At 53.0% G+C, this 11,804-nt stretch overlaps 1 protein-coding gene across 9 annotated transcripts in view; it reads left to right on the top strand.

The window, feature by feature from the left end:
- The window catches only part of SH3BP4 (SH3 domain binding protein 4), a 94,991-nt gene extending 83,521 nt beyond the window's left edge, over positions 1-11,470 (top strand). For all 9 annotated transcript variants that reach the window (XM_057746541.1, XM_057746537.1, XM_057746542.1 and 6 more), the window contains 2 exons: positions 8,442-8,630; positions 9,418-11,470. In XM_057746541.1, the coding sequence (XP_057602524.1) occupies positions 8,442-8,630; positions 9,418-9,642 (414 nt within the window). In that variant the 3' untranslated portion in view covers positions 9,643-11,470. The remainder of the gene's footprint in view (positions 1-8,441; positions 8,631-9,417) is intronic.
- Positions 11,471-11,804: the final 334 nt, after the last annotated feature.

Genomic DNA, 11,804 nt, shown 5'->3' with positions numbered 1-11,804 from the left:
TGTTCTGCCGACTCCACACAGCCTTTTTTGCTTCCTAATCTCTGTAAGGTGTGACTCCCAGCACCCCGAGCATTTCTGCCACTCCAGCTCCCCTCTTTCCCCCCAGCACCTGCCATTCTGCGTGAATGCCTGTTGAAACAGATGGGCCAGGCATGTCTGCGTGAGTGTGCAGATGCACACGTGGATGGAAGTGTGCAGCTGAGGTTCATCATTGCATGCACGTCCTGGGTTGCCCCCTGAGGCTGAGGGGACAGAAGGGATACGGTCCACAGTGCATGGCCCCTGCTGCAGGAAGCATGCATTGCAGCCTGACAGGAAGCGGGGCATGAAGAAAGACCCCTTGATGGTGGCCCCACAATAATACAAAGTGCCAGAAGCGTGGAGCAGGATGAGAACCTGGCCAGAGGAGGGAGATGGGAACCTGGAGGTGGCAACCAGTAGGTTGTTGGGCATCCATTGCTGATGGGTCGCTGATGGCAGCTTCAGTGGGGAGGAAGCCGGTTGTCATGGCGACAGGGGGGATGAGGAAGGGGTGGGAAGGGGCAGCAGAGGAACCTGCCCAGGCACTGGATGGGGCTCCCGCACAGCAGGGACCCAGGGCCCTGCCTTCAGGGCTCGCCCCACCAGCCCACCTGTGAAGTCAATTCCTGGGGCTCGTGTCCAGCCCGAGCTGCCCGGGGCCCCGAGGATGGACCTCGCGCAGTGTGCAGGGGTGACCCTCCAGCTGGGATGCTCCGTCGATGGTGGAATGATGTGCATTTGTGGAACATAAAGGGTTCCTTCGTCACAGCTGAAAAAGGCTCACCTTTAACAGGCAGAGGTGCAGGAGGAATCCATCTGAGCAGCTCCCCCCGTGGGCAGAGGTGGCTCTTACTTCCATTTCCTCCTCATTTCTTTTATCTTTTTTATTCAACTTGGGGGACTTTCTCTGAGAGCAGGTTTTTCAGGTGGCTTCCTTGGGTTAGTGTGTGTGAGGACAGGGGTCTGTGTAACTCCGGGACCTTCTCCCCACTCCCTGGCCAGCCCTACAGCCATCAGGACTCCCAGAGAGGAGGAAATGAAACTTGACCTTGGCAAGAACGTGGCCCTGAGACAGGTTAGATCTGTGGTACAAAAGTGAAACCGATTTTGTAGTGTCTCCCCTCCCCTCCCCGGCTCCTCTCCTATCTCCTCATCTTATGGGCTGGCAGATTTGAATGGTTGGCCAAACTTCTAGAAACCACAGGCTGATTTATCCCAGCGTGTCTGAGGAGTCGCTGGAAATCAAGTATTTTATTTCCAGGAACTTAACAAATCACTGAGCAGTCAGGCTTCCTAAGGCCTCAACTGCTGATTGAACCTGCCCCCTCTCCAGCCCTGTCACAGCCAGACCACCTCTTCCCCACCCCTCTCATTCTGAAGGCAGTTTTCTGTTTAGTTATGATTCCTTGGTTTGAAAGCAGAGATTGAACAAATGAGAAGTGGTGGAGGTTTTGGACAGTAAACGTGCTGGGAGATGGAAAGGAAAAAGGAATCAGGGACTGAGTTGTCCATCTCTGCACTGCCCTCAGCCTGAGGTCCAGCCCCTTCCTCTATACCACAGGCCCTGTAAGTCCTGGCCCCACCCACCCCACAGCACTGGGGGCCCATACCTGCCCCCTGCACGCTGGCCACTTCGGCCTTTTCTCTGTATCTTGACCACACCCAGCTGCCCTGCCTCAGGCCTTTGCACGTGCTGTTCCCTCTGCCTGGAATTCTCTTCCCCCAGTTTCACGTGGTTGCTTTTTGTTTTGTTTTTTTTAATATTTACTTACTTATTTATTTTTGGCTGCGTTGGGTCTTTGTTGCTGTGTGCAAGCTTTCTCTAGTTGTGGCGAGTGGGGACTATTCTTCATTGCAGTGCACAGGCTTCTCATTGTGGTGGCTTCTCTTGTTGCAGAGCATGGGCTCTAGGTGCGCAGACTGCAGTAGTTGTGGCGCACGGGCTTAGTTGCTCCGCAGCATGTGGGATCTTCCCGGACCAGGGATCAAACCCATGTCCACTGCATTGGCAGGCAGATTCTTAACCATGGCGCCATGAGGGAAGTCCCAACGTGGTTGCTTTTTTATTGTCCTTCAGATGACAGCTCAAATGTCCTCTTGTCAGACCTTTCCTGCAGCCCTCGATAAAGCAACCGTGTGCCTCTGGGTCACTCACCCTCTGTATTATCATATCATTGTCTTCACAGCGCTTTCTCAAATCTGAAATGGTCTCATTTACTTGTATTCATGGTTCTTGTCATTGCCGTAACTGGATATGAACTCCACCAGGGAACGGATGCTGGCACATAGGAAACAAGCAGATAGTTGATGAATGAATGAGTGGATGGTTAGATGGATGGATGGATGGATGGATGGATGGATGGATGGTTGGAAGCAGGCTGAGAATCTGACCTGGACACAGAATGGTGAGGTCAGATGTGTTTCTGTTCTCTGGTTCCATTTCCTCTCTCTGTTGTTTTAGTGCATATTTTCAATATCAGAGCTGGTCCCGAGGCATCATGTATAACTGTACGACCTCCCCACGGTGCCTCTGCTGCCCTTTCTCACCCGCACAGTGTGACCACCATGGAGAATGCCCCTCTGTCTCTGGTACACCCGGCTCTCCAGTAGAAGCCATGCCCATCTGTAACAGAGGATGGCTGTCCAACACTGATGACCATCCCCCCCACTTCGATGAAAGTGGGTGGAGACGTGATGCTGGACTGACCCCAAAAAGAGTAACCAGAGTGGACAAGCTCCTAGAGCCCCCAGACATTAGAGGGCATTGAATGAACCCCTGAGAATCTCTTTGCTGGTGGCACTTGGGGGTTGGGGAGATGTTGGAATGAGCACCACATATTTGAAGAGCTTTTGAAGTCACATTCTGTTGTCAAAGGCAGGCCGGGGAGCACTGGTGGCAGGTACATGGCTGCAGCTTCTAACAGCTCGGAAGAGCCGCCTTGCCAGCCAGGGCGGGCGTTTGCACAGCATACTTGTTCAGCACTTCTTGGGTGCACACCGTGTGCTTAGCAGGGATGCCAGGTGCTGAGCCTTTCCCAGAGGGAGACGCAGAGCGAACAACCTCAGGAGTGCAGGGCAGACCCGTAACGGGCCCCGAAGAAAAGATCCCCTTGGACCAGGGAAAGACAGACATCCCCACTGAAGCAGGGGGATATGCAGGGGCCCACCCAATGGGGAGGGGCTGTCAGGCTGAAGGCACAGCATGGGCAAGGGCCAAGGGTGCAGAGGCGCAGTTGCTGGGCGAGGCCAGAGGCTGGGCCGAATCAAGAGGATGGTACACCGGGGCAGGGTAGCGGGGGCGTGGGACACAACGCAGTAATGCTTGTGCTTTATTCTGTAGGCATTGGTTGGGGGGGATTAAATGTTTTAGGCTACGTGAAGGGGATCTAGGTGTGTTCCTGCTCCGCAGGGATCCACCCAGGTATTAGGTATGTCCTTGTTCCTTGCTACCTCACAGTCTCAGAGCCACCTTGATGACAGCCAGTGGCTCCCCTCTTGCCCCTCTCCCCTTTCAGAATACCAGGACGCCAGGCAGTGGAGGATCTAATTTTCACACACATCGTGGATTCTGCTCTTGTTAAGGCAATGAGTGGTTCATTTTTAGGGGACGTTAGAGGTGAGAAGTAAAGTCAAACAGAATGGCTGCCGGGTGGGGAAGCCCTCACACGCTCGTGCGTGGATCCCTTGGCTTTTTCCCCCATCTGCCTTCAGACCTGGCCGACTGCAGCCAGAGGCGCCCTGTGCAGCAGCGCTGGGTTTCTCTTCTGGCCTGGCCTGCTGGGTGAGGATTGGATGGCTGGTGGCCCCGGGCCAGTTCCCAGGCCACGTGCACATCGGTGCTGACCTTCAGAGCTTCCGGGGTCCTGGGGTCTGCCCTGCTGCTGTGGTTCATCCCAGGTTTTGTTTCTTCCGGAATGAAGGTGATCCTCATTGACTGTTCTATTTGTAAAGACAGCAGATGCTGCTTTTTGCGTTGATACCTGCCAGTCCTGAACCACAGCAGCGGAGGGCCCCTGGCCCGTCCCCCAGAGGCAGCCAGTGTTCGTGGTCTGCAGTGTGGACACTGCGGATGCTCCTCAGTTCCCCAGGGTCGCCCTGCGCTGTCCGTGTTCTGCATCTCCCCCTAGAGAGCGTGTACAGGCGCCTGCGGCCCCCCAGCTGGGCGAGTGTGCTGGTCTTCGGTCTCTGGGAGGGCGGTGGAGCCTGGTCTCACCGTTACTGATGATGCTCTGAGGCAGGGCCCAGCCCTGTGGCCCTGCACGCTTGTCCCTGTTCGTTCCGTGACAGCATTCTGGGAGCTGTAGTCGCCCTCCCGAGACAGGAGGAGCCAGCATTGGCAAGTGGCAGCGGGTGTCACTCCAGGACGAGCAAGGCCTGAGAATGACGGGGATGCTCTAACAGCCCTGTGCGTGTCAGGAGCGGTCACTGCAGTGACCTGACTGAACAGCCCCTGCTAGCATGCCTACATCCTCCTCACCTCTCTCGGACTTGGCTTTCGATGTCCAGTGTTTTGTTTTGTTTTATGAAGGGGAGAGACGACAGAGTGTGTTCTTTTGTTTTTAGGGCATTAATGGTGCTTCTGATATACTCTGTGGGCCTGGGGAGGGGTTTTCTGAGTGGTCAAAAGCCCAAGCGAAAAACATTGGCAGGATTTGTACCGGGACCGTGGTAACGCTGAGTGGAGAGAAGGATTTGGCTCACGCTGTAGAGCTGCGTAGACTTGGGTGACGGCCATCTCCTGTGTGTGTGTGTGTGTGTGTGTGTGTGTGTGTGTGGAGGGTGGCAGACAGAACCCTGAGCAACCCAGCTCTCTAAGAACTGGAAGTATTTTCATTCAACAACGCGCTTTCAATGTAAGATTATTCCTGACTGATGTTTTGTTGTATTTTCATAAGAATGTTTCTTCAAACGGGGATTGGCACACTGGCCCGCGGGCCCCCTGCTTTTGTAAGTGAAGTCTTACTGGAACGCAGCCCTGCCCACTTGTTCAAGCGCTGTTCTCACACCCCACCGCAGTCAAGTAGCTGCAGCAGAGACCCCGTGCCCACAAAGCCAAAAATAGGTCCCATCTTGCCCTTTATAGAACAAGCTTGGCCACCCTGACTTACGTCATGGGTCTCTCCAGCTAGTAAGAGTTCCGCTGGAACCAGCTGGGTATTTTACTAGTATCATCTGTGTGTACTGGTGTGTGTGCAGAAGTTAAAGAGGATGCTACAGGGAACCACATCCCTGCCACTGAGAAATTTTCTGTTGCTGAGACTATTGGTGGGTACCTAAAATGCACCCTTCAGAAAAAAAATGCATGAACCACCCCTTGGCGACGGTGTGGGCAGCGCTCAGTCCCAGCTGTGGCCACTCCAGGCCAGAGAGAGGGTTTGAGTTTCTCAGGACCTTCGTGCCTGCGCCCAGTACCCTAGGGAGAGAGCAGCTTTGATCACCCCCGTCAGGGATACCCAAATCAGAAGCAGGTGACTCCGAAGTGTTCTGTTACCAGGAAAATGAGGCCACTTGCAGAGCCTGACAGCTGAGCACACAGACGCTGCTGGGACGCTGTGAGGAAGCCTGGGTGGGACAGTTGTCATCAAGGGTCGGCCTCCTCAGGACAGCAGCCGTGGCTGGAGGGCACCCTGCCTCCGCCTCGTGTCTGGGCTCAGACTACACCATGGCAAAAGATTTTTTTTTTAACTTTTTAAAAAAATTTAATTTATTTAAGTATAGCTGATTCACAATGTTGCATTAATTTCTGCTGTACAGCAAAGTGGTTCAGTTATACATATATATACACACATTGTTTTTCATGTTCTTTTCCATTATGATTTATCACAGGATACCGAATATAGCTGCCTGTGTAATACAGTAGGACCTTGTTGTTTATTTTTTTTAACTTATTTTATTCAAGCAGTAGAATCTAAATCCAGAATTCTATCATAGAATCTAAATCCAGAATTCTATCAATATATCGTCTCCCCTATACCATAAGCACATCCCTGTATACTGTTCACGTCTTCTGCAGCACAAATCTAGTAAATATTTAAGTTTTTTCAAACAATTTCACATGATGATATCAAAGTTCAGAGACCACTTTCTGAAATCTACAAATCGTTGAGATGAAGCCTCATGTTCAGTTCCTGATGTCATGTGGTGACCACAGAGTTGGAAAGGCCATTGGTCTGAGCCCTGGGAAATCTGGACCTGCCTCCACTTCTGTCCCCTCGAGCTCTGAGGGCCTGGACAAGCCACCCAGCATCTACCGGGTCTATAAAACAGACACTGTGCAGCCCACACCGTGGGTAGGAGCCGGGGACAGGCTGCCTGGAGGCCAGACCCACTCCAACACTCACCGGGTGTGGGAGCCCCTCCCTTTCCCTCTCGATTTTACCGGCACATTGGGGTGCACTTGGCTTCCCCTTTATGGGGGTTCTCAGGAGTGGGTGAGCCCTGCACCCGGCTCCCTGGAAGTACTCAGTTGGTAACTTATTTAAAAGCAAAAAGCAAAAATCTGAAAAGGACCACATGGTCCTCAAGCTCCCTTCTGCCTTCCCACCTTTATAGCCAGTCGCTAACCCCTTGGACCCAGGACGGCCTCGGATTGATCTTGTGTTTTAAGGCAAAGATACTGGGCATCCGGCTGTGCATTCAGGGAGCCCGCAAAGTCACCATTCCTTCGTTTTGTTGAGTTCCCCGCATATAAACATAAAATGTAGATGAGAATACTCAGAAATAGCCGTGTGCCTTCAAGTAGCAGCCCAGCAGATTGCTCCTGCATGGATGCACGGGTGCCAGGTCGCCCGCGTCGTCACCAAATGTTTGACGGGAGAGCGTGAGTGGCGTGTTGGCTCAGCTGGGGAGGGGCTGGCTGGCCGGTTGGCTGCTGTTTTTATCACTTTCTCTTCGGAGCCATGAAGTAACAACATCAGGTGCTTGGACAGAGCGTAGAGGGACAGAAAGAAGGCCAGGCCCTGTGACTGGTAGCCTCTCTTTTGTCGTGTCCTCGATGTCCAAGGGTCCAAGGGCGTCTGAGACCCCGTCGCTTCTGCAGTTGTCAGGCTGTAGTCCGAGGATGTGCTGGCCACAGAGGCTTCAAGGATGAGAGCAGGGTGAGCGGCACCTTCCGTGGTCCTCACCATGCCCACTCTCCTGCTGCCCGGGGCTCCCTCCTGGCCGCCCAAAGCCGCACACTCATCGTGCGAGCTCTTAGCGGAGCCACAGCCCAACACCCAGCAGCCATCTGTGTAGCTCAGGGTGATGTGTGCAGACGGTAGGCCTGCGGGTGTGTGCTACTGATGTGGCTTCGTTTCCTTCAGCCAGAAATGCTAATGTGACCCAGCCTCCAGCCTGGGGCCACACAGAACCCACATGGCGTCGAGTCCCAAGGTGGCCCCGTGCCGTTCAGGTGGAGTTGGGACTTGGGCCGGGCTCTGCCCATTGCCTCCTTCCCAGCTGACGGGCATTTCTTTCCTCCCCGAGCCCCCGTCCCGCCATCGTTAGTGATTCCCGTCCTAGAGACAGGCTAGAAAGCTCTTACAGCTTTGTCGAGGGAGCTGTCCATCAGTTCTGGAGACTTCCTTCATGGTTCTGTCAGCCTCCTCTCCTAGCGGGGCCTTCAGGTGCCTCCAGAACCCAAGGCCTGGATCTCGGTCTGGGCTCCAGGCTCTGAGCTCCAGGCCCCGATCTGAGTCCCCAGCTGTGCCTCTTCTGCCTGTTGGGGCTCCCCATCTGCTGATGTCAGCTCGTCCGGCTCTGAGCCCCAGGCCACACAGTGCTGGCAGTCTGGGCAAAGGGCATCACCTCTCCAGTTGCCCTGGTGAGGGTGGGAACACATGAACAGCTGTCATCCCCGCCTCCACCTCCCACCCCCGTGTCAGTGTCCTGGGGCTGCTGCGACAAAGTACCGCAAACTGGGAGGCTCCAAGCCGCAGAGGTTTATCCTGATCAGGTGTGGAGGTGTCGGCAGGGCTGGCTCCTCCTGGAGGCCCCGAGGGGGCTCTAGTCCGTGCCTCTCACCCAGCTCCTGGTGGCTCCAGTGACATGGCTGCATCACCCCCGCCTCTGCCTCCATCCTACACGGACATCTTCCCTCTGTCTCTGCATGTCTGTTTCTCTCTTTATAAGGACACCAGTCATTGGATTGAGGGGGCCCACCCTAGTCCATGAGGGCCTTATGTGAGCTAATTACATCTGCAAAGACCCTACTTTGACATATGGTCACATTGGGAGGTCCCAGGAGGATGAGAATTTACGGGCGGGGGACCCAGTACATCCTGCAGATCGTGGTTTTTCCTGCACCTGTGAGTCCGGCGGTGCTGGCACTCAGGCCTCACAGAGATGAGGGTACTGGTTCGCGGTCTCTGTGATGCAGGCTTCCGGTGAGACCAGAGCCTGCCCTCTGTCCTCCCTCCTGACTGCTCCTTCCTCCTCAGGCCTTACTGAAGATGGACTGCCAGGGCCTGGTGGTCAGACTCATCCAGGACTTTGTGCTCCTGACCACGGCCGTGGAGGTGGCCCAGCGCTGGAGGGAGCTGGCCGAGAGGCTCGCCAAGGTGTCCAAGCAGCAGATGGACGCGTACGAGTCCCCCCATCGGGACAGAAACGGGGTGGTGGACAGCGAGGTGAGCGGGGCTGCCCTTCCCTCCACCTGTAAAATGCAGTCCTGACAATGTCTCCTGTTGAGCATTTGTGTGAGGACAAAATGAGGTACAGTGTGAAGGCAGGTGCCTAGGACCTAGCAGGCTCGCACCAAGCGGGACACGTGTCATCCTTCTCAGGATCCTTCGTCATGAGCCAGGCCCTGGCGGGAAGCTGGTACAGCATCCGCGGAACGGCCTGTTCCTCACTGATCCTAATCTTAAATTACCTTCAGCCCGAGTGGATGATGCTCGCCGGAGCCTTTTGTGGTCACTTCTGGTCGGGGCTGTGCCCCACGTGGTGTGAAACGCACCTCGTACGTTGTCAGTTTCGGCCAAGGCCGGTCGGGTTCCTGCTCAGGGAGTCTTTGTTTTCTCACTTGTTTTTGGGGGGTCACCTCAAGCTTCTGGAAAGACAGTCAGGCTTTCGAGACCAGGGAAGCAGGAAGTCCCAAGGATAAGGGGGTCCTTGATTGATGTGATGAGTTTCTAAATAAATGAAAAGTGTTACAGGGGTTGAAAGGAAAGAGAAACCCTTGCTATTTGTTCGGTCACTACTTGGCACTACACACAAAGTGTGTTCTTCCATCTGAAATGTGCTGGCCTAGGGCAGAGGTGGCTCCTCCTGTTCCTTTGGGTTCTTTTCACTCTTAAAAAAGTAGCATCAGTGATGAGCAGAGATGCTCATACTAGGAGAGGTTCTAGGACCAAGTCTCTCACTGTCCCCTAATCTTTTCTCTCTTTTTTGGTTTTGGACGACTCCACCATCCAGGCCATGTGGAAACCTGCGTATGACTTTTTACTCACCTGGAGCCACCAGATCGGGGACAGCTACCGGGATGTCATCCAGGAGCTGCATCTCGGCCTGGACAAGATGAAAAACCCCATCACCAAGCGCTGGAAACACCTCACGGGGACCCTGATCCTGGTGAACTCCCTGGACATCCTGCGAGCCGCCGCCTTCAGTCCCATGGACCACGATGACTTCGTGATTTGAAAGGGTTCCCCCACCTCCTGCTGCTCCAGGGCACGCGCCCTCTGTCTGCCGCGGATGCCTGGGCGGGCACATGGAGCTGGGGAAGCAGGGAGGGTCTGCCTACACAGACCCGGGGTCCCTCCCACTGGACCCACACCCGGGACCGAGCACACACGATGCTCCACCCGCCTCCTCTCTCACAGGGGAGGCCTGAAGGGAATTTCTACTGCAGGTTGTTGCCAATCAAATAGCTTTCTATTTGTTAAGTATAAATTTAAATGTAAAATCACTTTTTTTTAAAGTATGGGGGGTGGGGGCATACGAAAATGGTGGTGTCTAATTTTTTAATGGACCATAAAGGTTAAAAAAAAAAAAGGAAATACTTCATAGGGGCAGATGCTGTTGAGGTTTTTATGTTCTATAAAGACCTTTTTAAATTATGTTACAGATGTAGATATGTATTTAAGAGTCATGGGGGCGTTTCTGATTGCCAGATACACTTTGCATTTCAACACGTAGCACGGAAAGACACTCGTTCAGGTGTTGGACCTTTTTGGCTCTGTACTTGTACAAAAAAGAAATCAAATAGGAAACGTGGTGTTCAGTAAACGAGTCTAGTCCGTGCCCATTCTATCTGAGGCCGTCCTGGTCCTGTGCTTCCCTCTTATTTTTATTTCCTTCCGTTACCTCGGCCTCATGTTGCAGTAAAGTCTCGGCCACTGCACAGGGGAAGCTTTTTTGTGCTTTAGCAGGAAGAGTGAAACCCAGCAGGAGCGATTGGGAACCCTTGAGATGAGATGACGGCAGGCAGCTGGCGTTCTCCACGGCCCCTGCCTGTGCACACTTAGTCCTGCAAAAGAGCTATGCCATCTGGAGAGAGGTGGTCCCTGCGGCTCTTACAGGTCCTGCTTCTCCCCCGGGGGCAGAGGAGAGCTTGCTGCAGAGCTCAAAGCCTCTCCTGGGCACGAAGACACCATCACCACAAGCACACCCTACGCTGACGTCCAGAGGCGCCTGCTGCTACTTGCCAAATTCTCCACTTCATTCCACCTGAACTGTAACCCCTCTCCCCTCCTGGGGTACTGGTCTCTCCTTGGAAATAAATAGCATCGGGAAATCTTTTTTTCTTTTCTTTTCTTTCTTTCCTTCTTTTTTTTTTTTGTAACAATATAAAGATTATCTGAGCAGGATGAATATTTTCTGAAAATGTTTCCCACATAAAATCTGGGACTTGGTGGACTGTTGCATTGACGACCTTGATGGTTGGAGATCACCTTGCTGGGCTGAATTCTATGATCGCGTTGTGGTTGCATCATCTTGGAAGGGAGTGAGGGGCAGGGGTGAAGATCGATAGAGCTGACCCCCAAGAAGGGGTCCGGACATGCGCTGTGCTCACATGAGTGATGCCGGGCCGTCTGGGGTTCCGGAATCTCATTCTCTAAATCTGCTTTCTGGAAACATGTTAATTGCTTAGTATAATCAATGTAAATCCCTTATCAGGCTAAAAGATTCTTATATATCTGTTGATTCAGATACGGAAGAACAACTGGCTAGTAAACAACAAAAACAATAACAACAAACACACTACATGTTTTATGCTGCAAGAGCCAAGACACACGATTCCCCCAAATCATCACACGAAATCACCTTACGTTCTGCCTCTTCACTCTCCGCCTTCAGTCTTCCCAGAGAACATCTCTCACTTCTCCTCAAAGAAGAAACAAAACCAGTTGCACCTTAAATATGGAGATTTTTCCTCAGGGGCTTTAAATAGTTTCCTATGCAACGTGTCTTGTAGCACAAATTCAATTCTACGAAAGTTGCAGTAAATTTTCTTTGGATATTTTAACCTAAGTGTGTGTGTTTTTTTTCTGTACCCACCCAGGCTTTAAATAAAACACAAACAAAACCTAGTGTAAGTATCTGTGCACAGAACAATGCCCCCCCCACCCACCCCCCCCACACACACACACGGTCGCCCCTAGATGACAGGGTGACAGTTGGCTTAGCAGGGATATGTTTTCTTGCTGTTGATTTAGTTGCTTCTGGAACACAGGGGTCTCATTCTTCACTGACTAATGGGAATCAGTGTTGACCAGAGCACCCAAAGGGTGCAAGTGGGGTGGCTTGCTGTGTTCTTGGTCCTGTGCACCTGGAATTGGCCAATCCCAAATCCACAATAC

This window comes from Hippopotamus amphibius, chromosome 8, assembly GCF_030028045.1.
Source record: "Hippopotamus amphibius kiboko isolate mHipAmp2 chromosome 8, mHipAmp2.hap2, whole genome shotgun sequence".
Classification (NCBI taxonomy): Eukaryota; Metazoa; Chordata; class Mammalia; order Artiodactyla; family Hippopotamidae; genus Hippopotamus; species Hippopotamus amphibius.
Note: the sequence above shows the minus strand (reverse complement) of the source record. Positions and strands in the feature narration are given on the sequence as shown.